The sequence below is a fragment of the Oryzias melastigma genome, linkage group LG18 (genome assembly GCF_002922805.2).
Source record: "Oryzias melastigma strain HK-1 linkage group LG18, ASM292280v2, whole genome shotgun sequence".
In the NCBI taxonomy this organism is placed as follows: Eukaryota; Metazoa; Chordata; class Actinopteri; order Beloniformes; family Adrianichthyidae; genus Oryzias; species Oryzias melastigma.
In genome coordinates this window covers 5,380,432-5,401,002 of record NC_050529.1, presented here as the reverse complement: position 1 = coordinate 5,401,002, position 20,571 = coordinate 5,380,432, and the positions used below count along the sequence as shown (strand labels likewise).

The window sequence follows — 20,571 nt, the reverse complement described above, 5'->3', positions numbered from 1 at the left end:
GGTCCAGTTTTTCATTTCATTACTATATTTTTCCTGCTTTCCTTTATCAGATTTTTTTCCTTTTCTTTCTTTACTTCCTCTTCTTTTCGATCCTTTGCTTCCTTGATTATGTCCTGAATTCTTCGCTCATTTCTCCTCCTGATCTTCGGGTTTTACTGCTTCCATCTTCCCTTTTCAAACTTCCCGTAAGCCGTTTCTTCTTCTTCCCGAGTTTCTCCTTTGTCCATTTCTTTCTTTTTTTTAATTCACACTTTTTCTTGCTTTTCTTTTCTAAATATTTGTTTTCCCTCCTTGAATTTCTCATTTTCATCTTTAGCGTTTCCTCCTTCTATCTTTCTTGAGAGCCTTTTCTAAACTTCCTTTTACTTTTCAGAAAACTGTTTTTCCTTTCTTTTATTCCCAAAAATGTTCAGCTTTTTTTTCCCCACTCTTTTTTTCATGTTTTCACCTTCGGAATTCCTTGATCATTTCTCCTCCTGTTCTTCGGATTTTCCTCCTCCCGTCTTCCTTGCGAACATTTGATCCGTTTAGTCACTAGTCACTTTTATTCCTGCTGTTGTCACTTTATCTCACAGTCTTTCCAAACTACTTTTTTTAAAAAAAAAAAAATATGTTGTGCAATTTATTTATTTAACATAAATCATTCCACAGTGCAATTGCTTCTTCTTTTTGTATTTTTTATCTTATTTAGCTCTGTTGTAAATATGTTAACTTGTTCCATTTTTTACCTATCTGCAATGCTGCTGTAACACTGCAATTTCCCCGCCGTGGGACGAATAAAGGACTATCTAATCTAATCTAATCTAATTTCTAAACTTCCTTTTACTCTTCCTCTAAACCATTTTTTCTTTGTCTTCTATTTCTTTTAAGCCCTTCACTTTTCCTGATTTTCTTTATCCAATTCTTTTCCTCTTTTCCCTCATTCGTATCCTTGATTTTGTCCAAAATCTTCAATCATTTTCTCCTCTAGATTTTTCTACTTCCATCTTCCTTGTTAACCTTTCTAAATTTCCTTTTACTCTTACTGGAGACCATTTTTCTTCTTCCTCTATTTTCCTTCATTCCTACAATTTTCATGGATTTCTATTTCTGAATCTTTCCCTCTTTTACCCCCTTGCATCCTTGATTTTTTCCCAAATTCCTCGATCATTTCTCCTCTTGATCTTCAGGTTTTCCTCCTTCCATCCTTTTTGTGAAACTTTCTAAACTTACTTTTACTCTTCCTGGAAACCATTTGCCCTTCCTCCTTCATTTCTTTTAATTCCTATACTTTCCCAGATTTCTTTATCCGATTGTCTTCCTTTTTTCCACTTATTTCCTCTCTTTTTCCTCTCTTGCATTCTTGATTATTTCCAGAATTCCTCGATCATTTCTTCTCACAACTTTCAGGTTTTCCTTCTTCTGTCTACCTTGTGAACCTTTCTAAACTTCCTTTTACTCTTCCTGGAAACGATTTGTCCTTCCTCATCCATTTCCTTTCATTTCTATGCTTTTATTTGATGTCTTTATCTGATTCTTTTCCTCTTTTCCATCACCCGTATCCTTGATTTTGTCCAAAACTCTTCAACCAGTTCTCCTCTCGATCTTTAGGTTTTTCTCCTCCCGTCTTCCTTGCGAACCTTTCTAAACTTCCTTTTACTCTTCCTCTAAACCATTTTTCCTTCCTTTTCTATTTCTTTTAAGCCCTTCCCCTTTCCTGATTTTCTTTATCCGATTCTTTTCCTCTTTTCGTATCCTTGATTTTGTCCAAAATCTTCAATCATTTCTCCTCTAGATTTTCCTACTTCCATCTTCCTTGTTAACCTTTCTAAATCTCCTTTTACTCTTCCTGGAAACCATTTTCCTTTTTCCTCTTTTTGCTATCATTCCTACTCTTTTCCCTGATTTCTATATCCAAATCTTTCCCTCTTTTCACCCCCTTGCATCCTTGATTTTGTCCCAAATTCCTCGATCATTTCTTCTCTCAGTCTTCAGGTTTTTCTCCTTCCATCTTCCTTGTGAACTTTTCCAAACTTCCTTTTACTGTTCCTGGAAACACATTTTCCTTCCTCCTATATTTCCTGTTATTCCTATACTTTTCCTGAATGTCTTCATTCAATTCCTTCCCTCTTTTCACTCCCTCGTATCCTTGATTTTGTCTCAACATCTTCAATCCTTTCTCCTCTCGATCTTCAGGTTTTCCTCCTTCCGTTTTCCTCGTGAACCTTCCCAAACTTCCTTTTCCTCTTGCTCCGTTTTCATATTATTTCCCCTCCTCTAATCTAATTTTTCCAGTTTTCTTTTCCTCTCCCTCCATCCATCTCTCCATCCTTCCATCCCCTGACAGTGACTGTTGGCCTCCTTCCTCTCCAGGATAAATAAAACATGCTTGTGTTTCGTGACATATGGACACAGCTCACTGTGGCATACTAATGACACGTGCGCGCGCCCGTGCACGTACCTGATGTGTGTGTGTGTGTGTGAGAGTTTGTTGAACATTAGTGGAACCCAGAGAAAACATTTGCTCACTTATGATCGCTCATTAGCTCACACACACAAACACACACTTGGCAGTCGTCGGTTGGCGCATTCCGCCTCTGTCGCACACACGCGGCGCCGCTCGTCTTAGCGGCCCCGCGTCCATGGAGACGCCGCGTTGCCGGGGGAGACGGGCCGTTGTTTACGACCTCGCGGGCGCCATGACGATGGGGGGGCATCGGCCAATCGCAGATGGACATTTATCTCACAGTCAGAGGACGAGGAGCGAGGCGTTCGGAGAAGCGGGGAAAAACGACCAGGGAGGCGGCAAAAGAAAGAAAAGAGAGAGAGAGTCGTGGACAGTGATGAAGGGAGGAGTGATGGATGAAAACACCAAACCGGTTCCTGCTGAGACTGTGTGTGAACGAGTCTCCCAAATCCAAACGATCAGCAGAGACGTCCCACTGTTGAAGGAAAGTTTGTTCTTTACTGACCTTCACTGAACCCACCGTTCTGTTTGACTGAAATTCACTGAAACATTTGTTGATTCAGACACTTACAGATTTAGGTGATATTTTTAAATCCTAAAAACTGAAAATTTAGACAGAAAAAAGTAGGTGTCTTTGGAAATGCCAAAAACTACAACTTTATTAACTTTATTAACTTTATTTAAATGAGGACAGTCCATATTCATCAACGTTTTTAGCATAGCAAAAACATCAAAAATATAAAATTAGCTCAAGTGCTAAATTATATGTGTTGTCCTATAGTAGGTCAAAGAGAAAAACGTGTAAACATTGAACACATTCCAGCAATTTTGACAACAACAGACAAAAGTGAAAACATACAATATAGCTTATGGAGACAGAACAAGGTCGACGTGAGCAGAGAAACATGAAGAAAAAAAAAACAAAGTCCATAGTTTAATGGATGTAGTATTTAAAGTATGAGTACAAGTTTGTTCTGTTTTTGACCACTGCTTGAGATGTGAACTGTCAGTGCGTTTCAAAATGTTGTGTCTCGGATAGACTACATGTCACTGGATTAGTTAGGTCCATCATCTTTTTACGTCACTAATGTCTCCTCTGGTTTAAGCTCTTATGAATAAAATTCATTAACGGTGATGGAGAAAACCAATTTAAAACTTTAAAGCTTAGACAGACAGGCGAGTCACTTTATACTTCACAACTTTAAAAACTCTACTTGACAAATTTAAAACTTTACAGCTTTACAACTATGCCTTACAACTCTACAACTTTACAAATTTAATGTTTAACTTTAAAACTTTACAACTCTAATTTACAACTTTACAACTCTACAACTTTACAAGTAAAAAAGTATACTTCACATATTTACAGCTCTACCACTTTACTACTCTAAAATAACAAAGTTGTTACTCTACTTTAAAACTTTAAAGCTCTACTTTGCAACTTTAAAACATACGTTACAAGTCTAAACTCTATTTCAAAGCTTTACTACTCTACTTTATTACTTTACTACTCTACTTTATAACTTTAAAACTACAAATTTACAAGTCTAAACTATTTCACAACTTTATGACTCTTCAACTCTACCACTTTACTACTCTACTATACAACTTTAGAACTATGCTTTACAACTCTACTTTACAATCTCTACTTTGCAACTACAACTTTACTACTCTATAACTTTAAAATGCTACAACTTTACAATTCTACAATTCTACTTTACAACTCTACATCCCAACTCTACAACTATACAACTCAGCCTTGCAACTTTACAACTCTACTTTAGAACTTTATTTTACAAATCTACTTTAAAAGTCTACAACTCTACTTAATACTTTACAACTTTACTTTACAACTCCACAATTTTACAATTATACTTTACACATCTAAAACTACTTTACAATTTTAAAACTCTACAACTCATGACAACTTTACAACTTTCCTTTATAACTCTAAAACTTCACATCTCTACTTTAAACGTCACTATTTTACATCTGTACAACTTTACAACTCTGCTTTGCAACTTTACAACTCTACAACTTGGCTTTGCAACTTTACAAATCTACTCCACAACTATACAATTCTACTTTAAAAGTCTACAACTTTACTTAATACTTTACAACTTTACAACTCAACTTTTACAACTCTACAATTTTACAATTATACTTTACAAATCTAAAACTCTACTTTACAAATTTACAACTCTACAACTTCACAACAAGACAACTTTACAACTCTACTTACAACTCTACAACTCTAAAACTTCAGAACTCTATATTCCAACTCTGCTTTATACTTCATCATTTTTACAACTTTACACCTCTGCAACATTACAAGCGTATCTTGCAACTTTAAAACTATGCTTTACAACTTTAGAACTCTCTAACTTTGCAACTACACTTTACAACTCTACTTTACCCTAAAAAGCAAAATTACTGTCTTTCAGAATGTCCTGAAATGTCAATTTTGTTGTCAATTGTATAAAGAAAAAAATGAAGTGCAGAATGAAACTTTGGAAAAAAGTTTTTCACTAAATATTTTGTTAAGCCAAAAATGTGCCTGTATTTCAGATTTTTTTTTTAGTTAAAAACGTTATTAAAAGCTTCATATGTAATCAGATTTTTTTATTTAAAACAATTTAAAATGTAACTTTTTTTCTTTTCATTTCAATTGAATTTAAAGTCAATGGCTGATGGCAAAAAGTCCTGCAGGTGATGTCTGTAATGGTACTTTGGGGAGTTAAAGCTGCTTTTCTCAGCTTTCAGAATCCGTTAGGTTCACGTTAATCGCATTAACAGCTAAAAAGTTACGGTGAAACAGTCAAAGAACAGTGAAGCTAATGCGTCTATGCTAAAAGATGAAACAAATGACAAAAATAATGATGGAAATAGAAAATGTAAGGAGGGAAAATATGGGACTCGGCTACAAAAAAAAAAAAAAAAAGCGGTAAAAATGCAAACCTGAGTGGAAAGTGAGCAAAGACGCCTAAACGACAACGAGAGAGTGATACGACTTTAATTGGCATGATCTGGTGAACAAAGACGCAGCGCTGATAAGCGTGGGAGTGTGTTTGTGTGTGTGCTAACCTATGCAGGGCGCTGCGGCACTCATTTGACTTGTTAATTCACTTCAAAAACAGCTCAATGGCCGGCCTTGTCTGCCGGCGCACACGGAGCGACCGCACACCGGCGTGTTCTGGGGCTCGCGCTCTCCGGTCATAAACACAAACACATCTGGCGTATCATAAACCGGCGCGCACTTTTGAGTCATCCACGCGGCGCGTACAGATGAAGCGCTTTCAGTCCTGAAAAGAAGAAAAACGCTCGTCTCAAGACTCTTATGTGCACCTGCAGCGATGAAGAGGAGGAGAAGATGAAGAGGGGAGCCCGGAGGGAGGGAGGGAAGGCAGCTGAAGAGGTCCAAAGTGACATTAAGTCCTCCTCCTCCTCCTTTCTTTACTTTGTGATTTGCTCTCTGTGCAAACACTGAAGCGTGATGGTCAACTGTTAGCGCCCCCTACTGGTTTGCAGTCGATCCTGTCAGACTTCAGAACTAGAAAACTCACCAAACTGCCTTCAACAATGTGAGTTTTTAGTGAAATAATAATGTCTTTCAGTAAAATAATCAAAAGAGATCAGACAGGATGAAAAAAAAGCAACAACACAAGATGGTTTATGCTATTTTTAAAGAAAAATATGTATTTTTCAGTCTTTTAAACCACTACACAAAAATACAATTATTTATATTAATATTTAAAATGTTTCTTGACTTGTTCTCTCAATTGACAGAAATACTTCTTTCTACAAAGAAGAAGTCTCACTTGTATGTACAGACATAAAGCTACATTTAGATCGCCTCTCAGGAACTTGCGTTCAAGTGACCACTTTCAATGAATTCATGCTTTGGGCTTTCAAAGTTCACACATTCACACGTAGCTACGACAATTTTCAATCTCTACGTATAAAACGGGCGTCTATTGAAGGCTTGATGCGAGTTAAACCAATGAGAGACTGGGATTTGGTGGTGACGTATGGATGGTGTCCATTTCAATCATCAGAAGAACCAGCCGTGTGAAAATTGATCAGGAAAGAGGAATTGCAATTAGTGCCTTGCCAGAATTCTGTGACACATACACACTATATCTGAACTCCCACCCTCCTCCCTCTAACTATATGTATAGTGCAGGACTATCTAGTGCTCTGGATTTTAAAAGCAATACAAACATCATGCTAACTGCCTTTTTTTCCACATTGGTTTTTCGCAGAAAATTCAGGGAAGTTTCTAGCTCACTGGATATTGGAATTGTAGGTACGAACAGAACCAAATTGCAAAAACACTATGTAGGGCACTGTATAGTGAAAAGTGAAGGAAATCGGACATAGCTCAAGTCTTGGAATTGAGCTGAGAACAAAATAGTCTGGAGCAAATTTTAAAATTTCCACCACTTCGACATTACTCACCCAGTCTCCTCCAACTGTAGGTGGTGGACATGCGCTAGAAAAAGAATGCTTGTTCAGCATGAACACCACAGGATAAATGCGCGTTCAGGAACCGGCTCTTTCCTGAACACACGTCACATGTCCGGTGTGAGCGTAGCTTGAGGTGTTAGCCACCTCCTGACCCGTTTTGTTGCACGCTTCACCGGACTCGGACTGAACCTCAGGAAGCGTAACGATACCACGTCTGGTAGGGTTACTGTACCAGTGCGGTCCACATCCCAGTACTGGACACAGACCAGGCAAGGGTTATGGTACCGGTACTGGCAGTGTCCTGTCCACTTACTGCTGATCACTGCTTTATGCACTCTTTCATTCTCTTGAGCTTCCAGAGGTAGTCACCTGATATGGTTTTCGAACAGTCTTGAAGAGATCCCAGAGGTGTTTAGCTCTTGTTGGCGCCTTTGCCTCACTCTGCAGTTCAGCTCACTCCAAAACATCTCAATGAGGTTCAGGACCAGCTTACTGTGGAGCACTCCAGCACTCTTCTGTGTAAAATAGGCTTCACACAGCCTTCAGTGAGAATCTACAATGTAAATATTCATGAAAATAAAGAAACCCCTTGAATGAGAAGGTGTGTCCAAACTCTTGGCTCTTACTGTAAGTATAAGGATTCTATGCTAATCTCTCCAGAGCTTAACACGTCATCAGTTCTTTTATCCATAAATAAAAGACGTGTTCACGCTTTTACTCAAGCAATTATTCTTCTAGCTTGTAAAAGTCCAAAACTATTAACCAATGATTATTTATGGTTCAAAATTAAATTTGTAGACTTGAACTTCAGTTGTTCTGTAACATAAATTATCTATCGAACCAAAACAAACGTGACCCAAATAGAGAAAATGAACTGTTTCATCTCTAGTAGGAAGTGTCTCTTAATCATTTCAAAGTTAAGATAAAAATACAAACCAAACTAGAGATTCATAACAATGTCAAAAAACAACAATCTTAAGATTTTGGTGACCATTTTGGTGATTTTGGTGACCAAAACTTAAGAAAATCCTCGTAACAATTTGCACTAACAATTATTGATTAAATTTTACTGCATTTACTTTACTGCATTTTACTGCATTTATGAATATAAACTTAACTTCTTTACTAGAAAATTCTATGTATTTGCATAATATTTGAATTATTATGTAAATATTATGAGGAATAATTAAGTATATATTACTGATGCAAAAAGTTTGTTTTTTCAGTTGGGGAGCGTTCCCCCCAGAAGAACACGGGTTCAAACCCACCAGTCTTGCCAAACAAAACATTATTTAATGTCATTTCTCTTTTTTTTCAAAGTTGATGTCAACTAGAAGGTTCATCCATCCATCCATTTCCCAAACCTCATCACAGGGTTGCTGGAGCCTATCCTAGCGTCTGCTGGGCGAAGGCGGGGCCATGGGCGGGACACCAATGACTCCCATATAAATAAAAAACGGTTATTGTCAAAAACCTTTTTTGTAGTCTATTACTTTTTCAATTTTCTGACGAATTCTACCAAGAAAAATTAGCTTTTGGAATGAAAATAAAAAAGTGCATAAAATTTATAACAATATATTAATGAATTTGTCAGCTTTATCTTATCCTAAATTGGTTAAAAAGTTGTACGTCTTTTTTTCTTCATATTTTTATTTCTTATATCTATCTGTGCTTTGATTTGACCAAAAAGGTGATTCAGATTCAACTCAAGATCTTTGTTGGAGCGTTTAGGTCAAGTTTTGGAGGTTGACCTCAAGCTACTCACTCTAGCTATGATTTTTTGTTAGAAAATTCACACAATCATGTCAAATCTCAACTGCTGGGGATTTTTAAACTGTTTTTAATATCGTGTCTGAAATCGAAGAAGAGTTTTGATTGGTTCTATTGACCAAATGTTGAGCTTTCAGCTGAGCCGGTAGCACCCAGAGCGTCCAGGTCAAACACTGAGACAATCACATTGAAGTCAGTGTCTTGCTCTATTAGAAGAAGCACCAAATGGCTGAAAATGGGCGTCTTGGACAGTCAGTGAAAGCTAAAGATGGTCGACTTAAGTGCCGGAGCGGTGAGCTGAAATCTATTTGACTCAGCACAAGAGCAATTGGCTGCATTTATAAACTGGAACTCCTGAGTGCTCGCAGGAAGAAAAGGAAGCAAAACAAAAACAACTAAAAACAAAAACAGGCAGTACAGTGTGTTACTAAAATCAGAACACAAAGAGCAATTCCTCTGTTTCCCCGTTTGTTTTATTCAAAGTGTCACTCCGTCTCTAAGAGCGCCTTCAGAGCACTCCTGCAGATGTAGGTGCAGCTCCTTAAATATTTAAGGCTGCAGCCAAATGGGGTGGGTTTCACGCTAGCCCAGGAGGGGCTTTCAGAGACGATCAAACGTCTTCCTGCAACAGATTTTCACCTCTGTACCACCATCCAGATCAGTTGCACCCAAAGAAGACCCCATCAAATCCAACGTTTGATAAACAGTCCGCCCATTCTCATTTTAAAAGTTTTCTGATACTCGTCTATTATCTTTTTCTTGACACAAGTTAAGGGAGACCCCTTGACTTAAGGACTTATTACATGACAGATTGTAGGAAAGCTTCCCGACAAGAATTGCTGAGTAAAAAATAATGGGAAACCATACGTCTTACATGGCTTTTTGCTCCTAAATTGTCAAAAATATTGGACTTAAGTTACCACCACCTCTTGAACAGAGCATTAGTTCACTGTCTTGGAAGAACTTCCAAGAAGAACACTGACTTCCAAGAAGACAGTGATGCCGTTGTCTTCAACAATAGGGAGAGAATCCAGCTAATCATGTGTCAAAGCTCACTGAAAATGAGGATGTAATAAAGTAACTTTACCCTTTTTAACAGAAATATTGCACCCTTCGTCCATTTTTTTTTTATTTTGTAGAATGGTCTCATAAGACAGAAGTGTTTGGTATATCAAAGACATTGTTACCTGTCAGTCAAAGAAGTGTCAAATTAAACCTAAGCTATGTTCACAATGCCCTCGGCGATGTACATTAAAGCAGTTTAAATGAAAAGTCGGAATTATATGACACTAAGTCTTTAATTTATCGGATTTGAAAGAAACAGCCCGACACGTGATTTGTGAGATTTGCACGTGCTTTGACATTCTGCACCAAGTCTCTTCCAACTAGGTGGTGAACAAAGGCTAGTATTTGTGCCATGTTTAGCACGTTTATCATATGCTAAACGAGCTCAAGGTTAGATGGATGCTCTAGGGCCCCTAGGGTGTGTGATTGTGACCCTACAACTGTCTAGGCCAGGGGTGTCAAACTCAAGTCCTCGAGGGCCGACGTCCTACTGGTTTTCCAGAAATCCTGCCTCATCTGATGCTGATTACCTGGATCAGGTGTGTTTGGCCAATAAGGAGCTTCAAAGGCAGGTTGGTTGGAAAACATGTAGGACACCGGCCCTCCAGGCCTGGATTCCGACACCTCTGGTCTAGGCTGTACCCTGCCTTCGTCCACAATTAGCCTGGCTAGGGTCCGGCAGCCCCGTGACCCCAACAGGGATAGAAGATGAATGATTAAACGTGCAGACATGTGATGCGCATTCATGTGTTAGCTTTGCATGTCCGGTTTGAATGTAGCACAAGTCCCATGCAGCAACACCATTGTTGCAGGTATGGTAAGTGTATTGGAAAGTATTCGTGGGAATATATGTTGCATGTACTTATGATCTACGGTGTCTAGTCACACTCTAGTTATTAGTGAGGTGCGAGTACAGGTCCCTCACTTACTGCACGCAAATGTGCACTCACGGGATGCGCACATGTTACATAAGTGGAGGGCCATAAGATGCCTACACAAACTACACTTTACATGTCTAATTTCAGGCTGAACACATGGAGTGCACACTTATCACAGAGGGATTAAAAAAACTGAAAATAAATCTATGTGACACTCCTGTGTGTCACCTACTTAACCCTTACTTACCCTAGTGTGTTGTATGAGTGTTTGCAATGACTTGTCGCCTACAGCATGTACGTAGAAAAATGTGCCTGAACATTTTGGTCTCCGACTTTGATATTTTGTATGGGTCACCTGCGTGCCCCGTACAGGTTTGACCATTTTGAGGACAGTTGGACAAGGCAAAGTAACATTTGAACTAAGGGGGTAAAAAAAAGAATGTTATTTATGTGATTCGGATTAGCCAGTGTTCCTGGTTATTTTCTGCTCTTTTGTGCCGTGTTCATCATGTTACGCTGATGACTCACTGCTTTATATCTTGAAGTGTCTGTTTTCCTCTGACTTTACTTCGTCTTTTCATTTTCTTCATTTGTCCTCTGGAAAGCATTACGATTCACGTTAGTGGGGGGAAAAAGAGATGGGTAAAAGAGGAGAACACTACCCCCCAGGGAAGACGGAAAAACACACACACACACATTACAGCTCTATATGGTGCGTGTCTTTGAAGAAGTCTGTCAATCAATCACACACTAATTCCCAGCGTTCCGTGGTCGCCATTAGCGACGGGGGTCGATGCTCGGTAACCGTGGACACAGCGGACAGCCATCGATCTGGGACAGAAAGAGAGGTGTGTGTGTGTGTGTGTCTGATAGTCATGATGGAGAGGAGTATTGAGGCTCTGCCCTCAGTATTGATCGACTTCTGGCTGCACTGAGGCGAAGCGGGCGTTCGGACTCTGCGTCCGAATGGATGTGTGTGCGGGACGGAGAAAGATGTGTGCCCACCAACGTGGATTTCCTGTAACTCTACATGCAACTTGGTGTGCGCATGTTTGTGTGTTGAGGTGTTCTTCGGTGAATAATCGATGTTAGAGAACCGTTCTGACCCCACAGCGCTCGACAGTTTCCATTTTAACCTCCGTCTCCTTAATTAAGAATTCATTCAACTTTAAACAACTTTTCCAAGAAATAACGCCATGAAAACAGTTTTACAAAAATAAAAGGATGAAATACTGTTTGATCAAATACATACAATGGGACTGACCACCGACTGAAAGGGAACTTCAGAATATGAACTTTGTATAGCTTTAATGGTGGTTTAATTCCTAATTTTTGAAGCACAGATTAAATTAGGCTGATATTTTTTTTTGAGAACCAAAAACTTTTAAAGGAGAAATTTGTGATAAAATGTTTATAGCTAACTTTGAATATTTCATTTTGGCGTTAATTCTGGAAGTCCCAAAAAATCTAAAAACCTGAAAGTTTCACAGAAAATAATCGACTAGTCTTCTATTTTAACTTTTAATATCATATAATTAACACCAATCTGTATGACTGTGGTTGTTTCTTTAAATTTTGCACAATAAAATAAAATAAAATAGTGTACTTTTTGGTATTTCAAGTTCTCTTGTTGCAACAGAAACTCTTATATTCTTTCATTCAAAAATTGTTATTTCAACAAAGTAACGCACAACAGTATATAGATCAATGGAATTTTGCCTTTTTTTGACAGTTGATAATATTTTGAGTTTGTCTTTGCTTAATCCTTTGGATTTATACATTTGTATTATGTCTCTGAACTTTTGGTCTTTGTTATAAAACATAAAATCTGTTCAATCTCAATTTTTGTGAGTTTCGCGGTAAAAAGAAAACAAGCCAATTGAGGAATTGAGGTTTTTGACTCTTTCGGCTTTGCAGTGGAATTATTGTGTAACAGCAACACAGGTAAAGTGCAGTGTCCATTAACTGTCAGTCATTTATTTGTGTACCTTTACATTTATTGTGGTTGTTTTTAGCATTTAGTTAAACTTTTATTATCCAACTACTGTTGGAGCAGAAAGGTAGTTTCTGGCAGGGAGTGGCAGAGTGGGCGCGAATTTTTTGCCACAGACACCCTTAATGTCGTATTGAATTGTTGAATGCGTATTGAACAATTTGGTTCTATATTGAATATTTTTGCATCCTTTATATATATATATAATGCCGCATAGTAGAATACTTGAAATATATATAGTATAAAATATATATATAGACATAAATACAGTACATAAATATGAAGCATATACATATATATATATATATATATATATGTATATATATGTATATATATGCAAAATTTTAAAATATGATTTTATAGGCATAAATACAGTATATAAATATGAAGTATATATATATATATATGCACATTTTAAAAATATGATTTTTAAAGACATAAATACAGTAAATACATATAAAGCATATATATATATATATATATATATATATATATATATATATATATATAAAAACTGCATAGTAATATACTTTAAATATATATAGTATATAATTATACGTACAGCATATAAATATGCAGTATACAGTATGTCTACATAAAACATCGTCCAGTTGATGGTATTTAAACTTTGAGTCTAGCTAAAGCTAATGAAAAAACATTTAGTATTTACATTTCGTGTACTCCGAGTTAATTGGAGACTTTTTTTTCTCCATCAATCCCTTTACCCATCCTCCTTTAAAAAAAAAAAAAATCAAAGCAGTCCCTCCTCCGCCTGGGCCTCCCTCCGCCCTCCCATCCCGCCGCCCCTCTTTCTTGTTTTCTTTATAGCTTACAACTGTACAGTGTGTAATGGACATTCCTCCAAGGCTGTCAACCGTGACTGCGCCAAAACCAACTGACCTGCACACACACCGATAAGCACGGATGCAGACCCTCACACATGCATTTGTGCACCAAACTGTACACACACACTCAGCACAATGCAAAAGCACACATACATCAGCACAATAAGACACGCACACACAGCAGCGCTCACAGAGAGGGTCATCTCTTTCACTCTGCTGGTTGTTGTGTATAGAAGTCAGTTCCAGGTCAGTGCACAGAGCCAGGGATCTCAGTCCACACAAAAGTGTGTGTTTGTGTAGAGGAGGGCCCGCTCCTGTTTGTGGTTGTGTTGAGTTTTTCTGCGTATCGGTGAATGTTTGTCAGGCCCCAGGCGCCTGAAACTGCACTCAAACCCGGAGACGTTTCAGAAAAACACTCGCGCTGAATAGAAAGTTTGACATCCGAGCCCGCGCTGTCGGTGTGTGTGTGTCGCAGCCTGCTGCAAAGCATGCTGGGAAGAAGCAGCCAGCACCTGTCGGGCGAGGTGCTAACAAGACACGGGGATGGATGTCTGCAAGACTGGAGAGCTTTTCATGCAGCTGATTAGATAGAATCAAACACGGACTGACAGTAATGACAATGTGCTGCTAAAGATGTCTGCCTGATGATGATGATGCTAACTCCGTGTGCATTTGTGTGTGTTTGTGTGTGTACCAGGCCTAACAGCAGCCGCCATGGCCGAGCTCCAGAAGCTACAAAAGATGAAGATGATGATGAGTTTGCAGAACGGCAATGAGTCCGACAACGACGACCTGCACTCCAACACAGGTGCAGCGCACACACAAGCAAACGCACACACTTACACGCGGGAGTCAACACCTGTGTAATGACATGGAAAGGCTGAGATAAGACCTGCTAAACGTGGAGACACATTGACAGTTTCTGAGGTTTTCCTCTGGATGTTCCAATCATCCCATGAAACCTCTGGAGACGCGTTAAACTTTTTAAGCCTGTTTGTTCTTCCAGTGTGGAGTAATGAACTCTACGCCCACCTAAAGCTCCTCTCAGGCCTTTGGACTGCTCTGTTATGTTAACATCAGCAAAACGCACTAAACTAAGCGGATCAGCATCTTTGGGAACTTCACACGCGTTAGGAAAGAAGGGCTTTTATAACGGCAGGAATCAGCTTTAGCGGTAATGGTGGAAAAATTTGCCCCAAAACGACAAATAAACCCACAAAAGTTAGAAGTTAGCTCATTGTTTTTGCAAATACACTGTAAAAAGTTAAACATTGGATCAATTAACAAAAGTTGTAATTTTTTTACATGTAAAAAATGTATGTATTTTTTTTATCAAATTAAAGTTTTGTTTCTTTCTTTTCAAGTCTTCTCTTATTGTACACTAGAATGCTTTATTTTTTTATTTTTCATTGATTGGTTTATTGATTTATTAAAAGGTGCAGACAAAGTAAGTTTTTCTTCTTCTTCTTTCCCTTTTTCATTTTTTCTTTTTATTTCCATCATATTTGAGTTTACAACTCAAGTTTATATTTTGTGTTTATAAAATAAATAAACTTTAAATTTTAAATTTGATGAAAACTCAACATTTTAAGTGAAGGGACTTTTGTGAATTGATCCGATGTTTTATGAACATTTATTTGCCTGGACTATGACAGACTCACGCCGGGTTCACACTACACACGGAAGCGCTGCAAAGCGGCGAGGAGCGGAGGCCGCTTCTAATTGGCACCTTTGTTAACCGATGGCGTAGTTCACACCAGACGTGGAGCGCCGCGGTCCTCCGTGCAGCGATCGTTCCGCCGTCTGGTCTAATTTTTACGCGATTTTCATCAATTCTGTCAGGAAGTTACGCTATCACCAGTAAATGTCCAAAATATAATACATTTTTTACAATAAAATACTGCGAAAGTCTGGTGTAAAGTGGAGGTGAAGCGGATACCGCGCACACTTCATACGCACATTGCTTCGCCGTAATTCTACATCTGATGTGAACCAGACAAACAGAAAACTCTGATTTGCTTAGTGCAGGATACAGGTTAAAGTGAACCTGGGAATAAAACAAAACCAGAACAGAAGCACAGAATATATTGTTTAAGAAGATGGACTGTTGTATAGAGGCGGTATCTATAAATGTGGTCAAAGGAGAAAGTACTGGAGCTTATCAGAATCTGATAAGAATTCATAAACACGCTTTTAGCATACAGTGTTCACACTGGACGCTCACTACCCGATACTACACTGAAAGAAATTACAAAACTTTTATTAATTGATCCATCATTTCAGTTTTTTTATAGTGCATGTCCTCACAGTTGGAAGAGGCTTAGTACGAAATGTCGAAGTGGTAAAAATCTGTCAAAATCTTGCTCAAAACTCAAAAACATGATTTACATTGGAGGGGAACTTTAAAGTATAAAAGAAAACATCTGATATACACAGAAACAGTGGATCAATTAAAAGTTTTGTAATTTGTTTCATTTAAATTGATTGGTTTTCATCAAATTCAATTTTTGAGTTGATGGTTTACTCAACGTAAAAATGTATTTTGATCAAAATTAATATTTTTTAAATATAAATTATAGAGCTTTTGTTAATTGATCCAATGTTTCACTATTTACAGTGTTAATTAACCTCAAATTAATTTATATAGATGCAAACGTCTTTAGAAAAACTTTACATATTCATTCATAGAATTCCTTCATACAAGTCTAAATACAATACCGAACCATTGAAAGGCTGGAGACAATTGCATCATCAAGCTTGAAAAGTAGAAATATCACTCAGAGAGTTGAAAAGGTTCAACTTTAGTTTGAACTAGAACACAAGAGTGCGAAACGATTGATACATCAGAACTTTAAAGTTCTAGACTTTGCTAGAATGTCATTTTCTTCGTTTTATTGTAATCGTCTTGAACACCATGAAGTGAATAAAGAAATCTCTCCAAAACTCCCTGATCAGGTGGAGATCGGCGCGGTCCGGCGTCCCATTCTTCTACCCGTTGAACATTGTTCTACATCAAACGCCGCTGCACTTTCTGCTGCACTCTGTCTCTGCTGTGTTTGCTTCTGTGAATTATTAAAGAATCAAGAAAAACAAAAAGCTGAGGGAGAAGAAAGGAGGCAGCAATCTTTCTCTGCCGCTCCACTCCCAATCTCCTCTTTCTATTTTCCTTCGCCTCTTTAGTGTCGTCCTTTTCTTCAGCTGACCTGGCAAATCGGCCGATAGAGTTACTCTTCCTCTGTCATTTTATTCTCTTCAGCCCAGTCGTTTTTTATTTATTCTCTCCTGCTCTTATTCTCCATTTTCCTCTCCCTCCTCTCTTCTTTTGTTTCATTCAGTGATTTTTTTTTTTTCTTGCCTTCGCAGAGAGCTTTCTTTTCATTGTCCGACCTTGTTTTCTTTGTGACAGACACTCACACCGGCCTGGGAAACTGTGGCGGACAATAGAGCAAAGAAACGAGTGTGTGTGAAATGAAAAAGAAAAATAAAACGAGGGGGGAAAGTGACAGAAAGGGATATTTAGGGCGAGAGGAAAAGGACATAAAAAAGGATCCTCTGGTGTTTGATGAGTGAAAGTCGATCACTCCAGCCTGGAGGTGAACATCAAGTTTTTTATTTCCTCTCTTGATGAAAACGAGAAAAACAGATTGAACCGACGGATGAGGGACATGAGTGATGGGAAAACAGACGAATGTAGTTTTGTTTTAGCGCAAAAAGCTGTTATTTTGTAGGAGGAGTGAAGCCATGATACAAAACTAAAGGAATTGTAACAAAAGAGGAATTCCGTTAAAGTAAAGAAATGTGTTTGAGTGGAAATATTCTAACTTTTTATTAACCTTTATGTTTTCTATTTTTATTAAAACAACTACTAAAGAAAATTAAAAAATAACTTCTGTCCATCCAGTTAGATTCCATCACATAAGCTGTTAAATGAATTTATTAAAACTTTATGCTTAACTTGTGTAGTATTTTAGACAAAAATATTTCAAAAAAGAAATAAGCTAAAAAGTTAGAAGCTTAATGTCTTTAATTTATCTTTAAAAAAACTGTTCTCTGTGGAGTTAAAATGTCAAAATATTAGTTTCCTTTCATATAAAAAGTTAAAAGATACTTTATAAACAACTTAGGTTTTAGAATAATTTTTTATTTTACCGTATAATACCAGAAGTGTCACTGTGACAGCAAAATCACTCACTCTTTTACTAATTCTAACTCATTCTGATGCAGAGAAACTGGTTTTACGCCAATAGACAACACTTTATGTGTTAACATGCACAACAGTTTATTAACTCTAAGCTACATGTTGGTACAGTTTTGCTTTTATGTGTCCAACCCTGCTAGTTTACATTGGTAATGTGAATACTTTACTTGCATACAATGTTGCATATCGGCGCAAAGCTACTATTGTCCCAATCAAAATGAGCTAGTTTACGTTAATTATGTTAATATCACCGTAAAACTACTACTCTTTGCGTCAAAATTCAGTTCATGTTTATAATGTAAATACCTTATTTAATGAAGTGTTGCATATCGGTGTAAAGCTATTATATTCCACGTCATAATCCGCTAGTTTACTGCTTTACTTTACAAAGGTTTTTCACATTTGTGCAAAGCTACTATTCGTCATGTCAAAATTTGCTTGTTTACATCGATTACATATATACTTTACTTTAGGAGAGTGTTTCATATCGGTGCAAAGCCACTATATTCCTATTTTAAACTCTGCCGGTTTATATTGATTACATGAACACTTTACTTGAGGACAGTGTTGCATAACAGCGCTAAGCTTCTATTCTCCATGTCAAAATTCACCTGTTTATACTGGTTTTATACATACTAAACTTCAGTAGTGTTGCATATCAGCGCAAAGCGGAGTTCTCGGCTGATTACAAAAACACTTAACTTCTGGAAATGTTACATATCAATGGAAAGTTACTCATCTTCATGTCAAAATCTGCTAGTTTACGTTGATTACGTACATACTTTACTTTAGGAAATGTTTAAATTTTTAATTTTTTACGTCACGCTGACTACGTTAAACACGTAACTTTAGGAAAGTGTTGCACACTGGCGCAAAGCTTCTTTTTTTAATTTAAAAGTCTGATAATTCACATTGATTATGTAAACACTTAGATTTAGGAAAGTGTAGCATATCAGCACAAAGCTATTATTCTCCGTGTCAAAATCCACCAGTTTACGTAGATTTTGTAAATACTTTACTTCAGGAAAGTGTTGCATATCAGTGCAAAGCTAATATACTCCACTTTATTTTAGTAAACACTTTACTAAAGTGTTGCAAATCAGCGCTAAGCTGCTTTTCTTAGCATTCAGAATCACAATATTTGCACAAACTGTTAAAGAGTCGAGAAAATGAATGTTTATGGGTTAAGAAAGACTGCAGACACAGGACACTTTAGTGCAAGCACGTCAAAAGTCTGGCTCATCAGTCAAGTCCTTTGATGGAACTTTTTCTCTCCTTTTTTCCATGTATGTACAGTCACTTTAGTGAGATCTTGGTCAATTATTTTTTATAAATTGCTTCAAAAGTTGTCACTTTAATAACTATTTGTATAAAATATGGTAATTTACATTCAACTGGAATGTTTTCTCTCGGGCTGGACAGGCGGCGCTCAGAGATTTTTACTTCACTAAATCTCATTTTGATGCGCTTCACTCTGCTGTATTTCTGTACTATCAGTTTAAAGTAAAGTTTATTCCGGTGGCTCAGCAGTACTTTCTAAATGAACAAGAGTCTCTGGCGGCGTGTCGCTGCGGGGTGGCCTTCAGGATCTCCTGCTCGGAGCTCCGATCCAGCAGACAGTCAGTCAGACAGACGGGGATCTGTTTTCAACCCACACAGCGGTCAAAGTAAACTAAAACCAGAGTCAGATGAGGATCCAGACCCGACCACGTCTGGACAAACACTGCTGGCTGCAGATCAAGACGAGCATTAAAGGTTAAACACCTCACCAGTCTGGCTGTGGCGCAGCGTCTGTACGGTTTAAAGGCAGAAAACGTACCTCACAATATGCAGAAATTTAACACAAACACACAACAATGTCAACATGTAGATGACTAAATATTTTTAAATTAGTTTAAAAAAATCTATTTGAATCAGAAATATTAGGGGTGTAGAGAAAAATCGATGTGGTGATATATATCGCGATATTTTGTTTGTCGATACTTGTATCAATTTAAAATACTGACAAGACGGTATTTAGTGTATTAATTTTGTTTTCCACCAAAACCTCCAACCACTAGTTGGCAGCACAACACATTGAGCATCTTTGAGCAGCTCTACACCGCGACCAAAACAAGATATCCCGAGAACTAGCTTCTATTAAATGTTAGTGTGGTAAATAAAATGAATTTTATAATTTTATTACAATGGAAGACTTATTAATATTCAGGTACAGTTATTTTTTTCTAAATCAAACTCTTAAAAAAAGTGAAACATTTTTCTGGTAGTCTTGGTATATATCATATCGTATCATGAGATTTGTATCGCGATACGTTTCGTATTGCCAATACACAACTCTGATAAATATCCAATTAAAGGGAGGACAAAAACTGGATTTTACAAACCAATAAGTTCACTTTTAGTTTGAGACAAAAGACATAGATTAAACCAGTTTTGTTTAGGAAAACAGTTTTAAACAAACGGTTCTAAAAGTGGGAGTCACACTGTCCAGTTCTCTATATACAGTGTTGTTTTTTTATATATATATATTTTACACGTTTTGACAATTTAAACTGCAAAAGATAAAACTTTATTTTAAATCATTATTTATCCTAAATCACATGAGTCAAAGCCAAGGCCCGGGGGCCGGATCCGGCCCTCCGGGTAATTACATCCGGCCCTCAGAATCATTTTAATTGTCATTACCTGCCCGGTGTTATCTTGGGCTTATTGTATAATTTCAACTAAATATATTTTTAGGGAGAGTAAAATATTAAAAGTTATTTAGGGTTTAAGCTGCTTTATTCTGGACTTATATTCCAAGTTAAGTTTTTAAAGTTTAGTTTTAGAGTGTTCAAAACATTTTTTTTATCCTGTTTGGCCCGTGACCTGAGGTGTGTTTTAAATTTTGGACCCGTGTGATTGAGTTT

At 37.4% G+C, this 20,571-nt stretch overlaps 1 protein-coding gene across 2 annotated transcripts in view; it reads left to right on the top strand.

The window, feature by feature from the left end:
* The window catches only part of LOC112155959 (dachshund homolog 2), a 113,354-nt gene that overhangs the window by 66,136 nt on the left and 26,647 nt on the right, over positions 1–20,571 (top strand). For both annotated transcript variants that reach the window (XM_024288049.2, XM_036216560.1), the window contains exon 3: positions 14,162–14,272. In XM_024288049.2, coding sequence (XP_024143817.1) covers positions 14,162–14,272 — 111 coding nt within the window. The remainder of the gene's footprint in view (positions 1–14,161; positions 14,273–20,571) is intronic.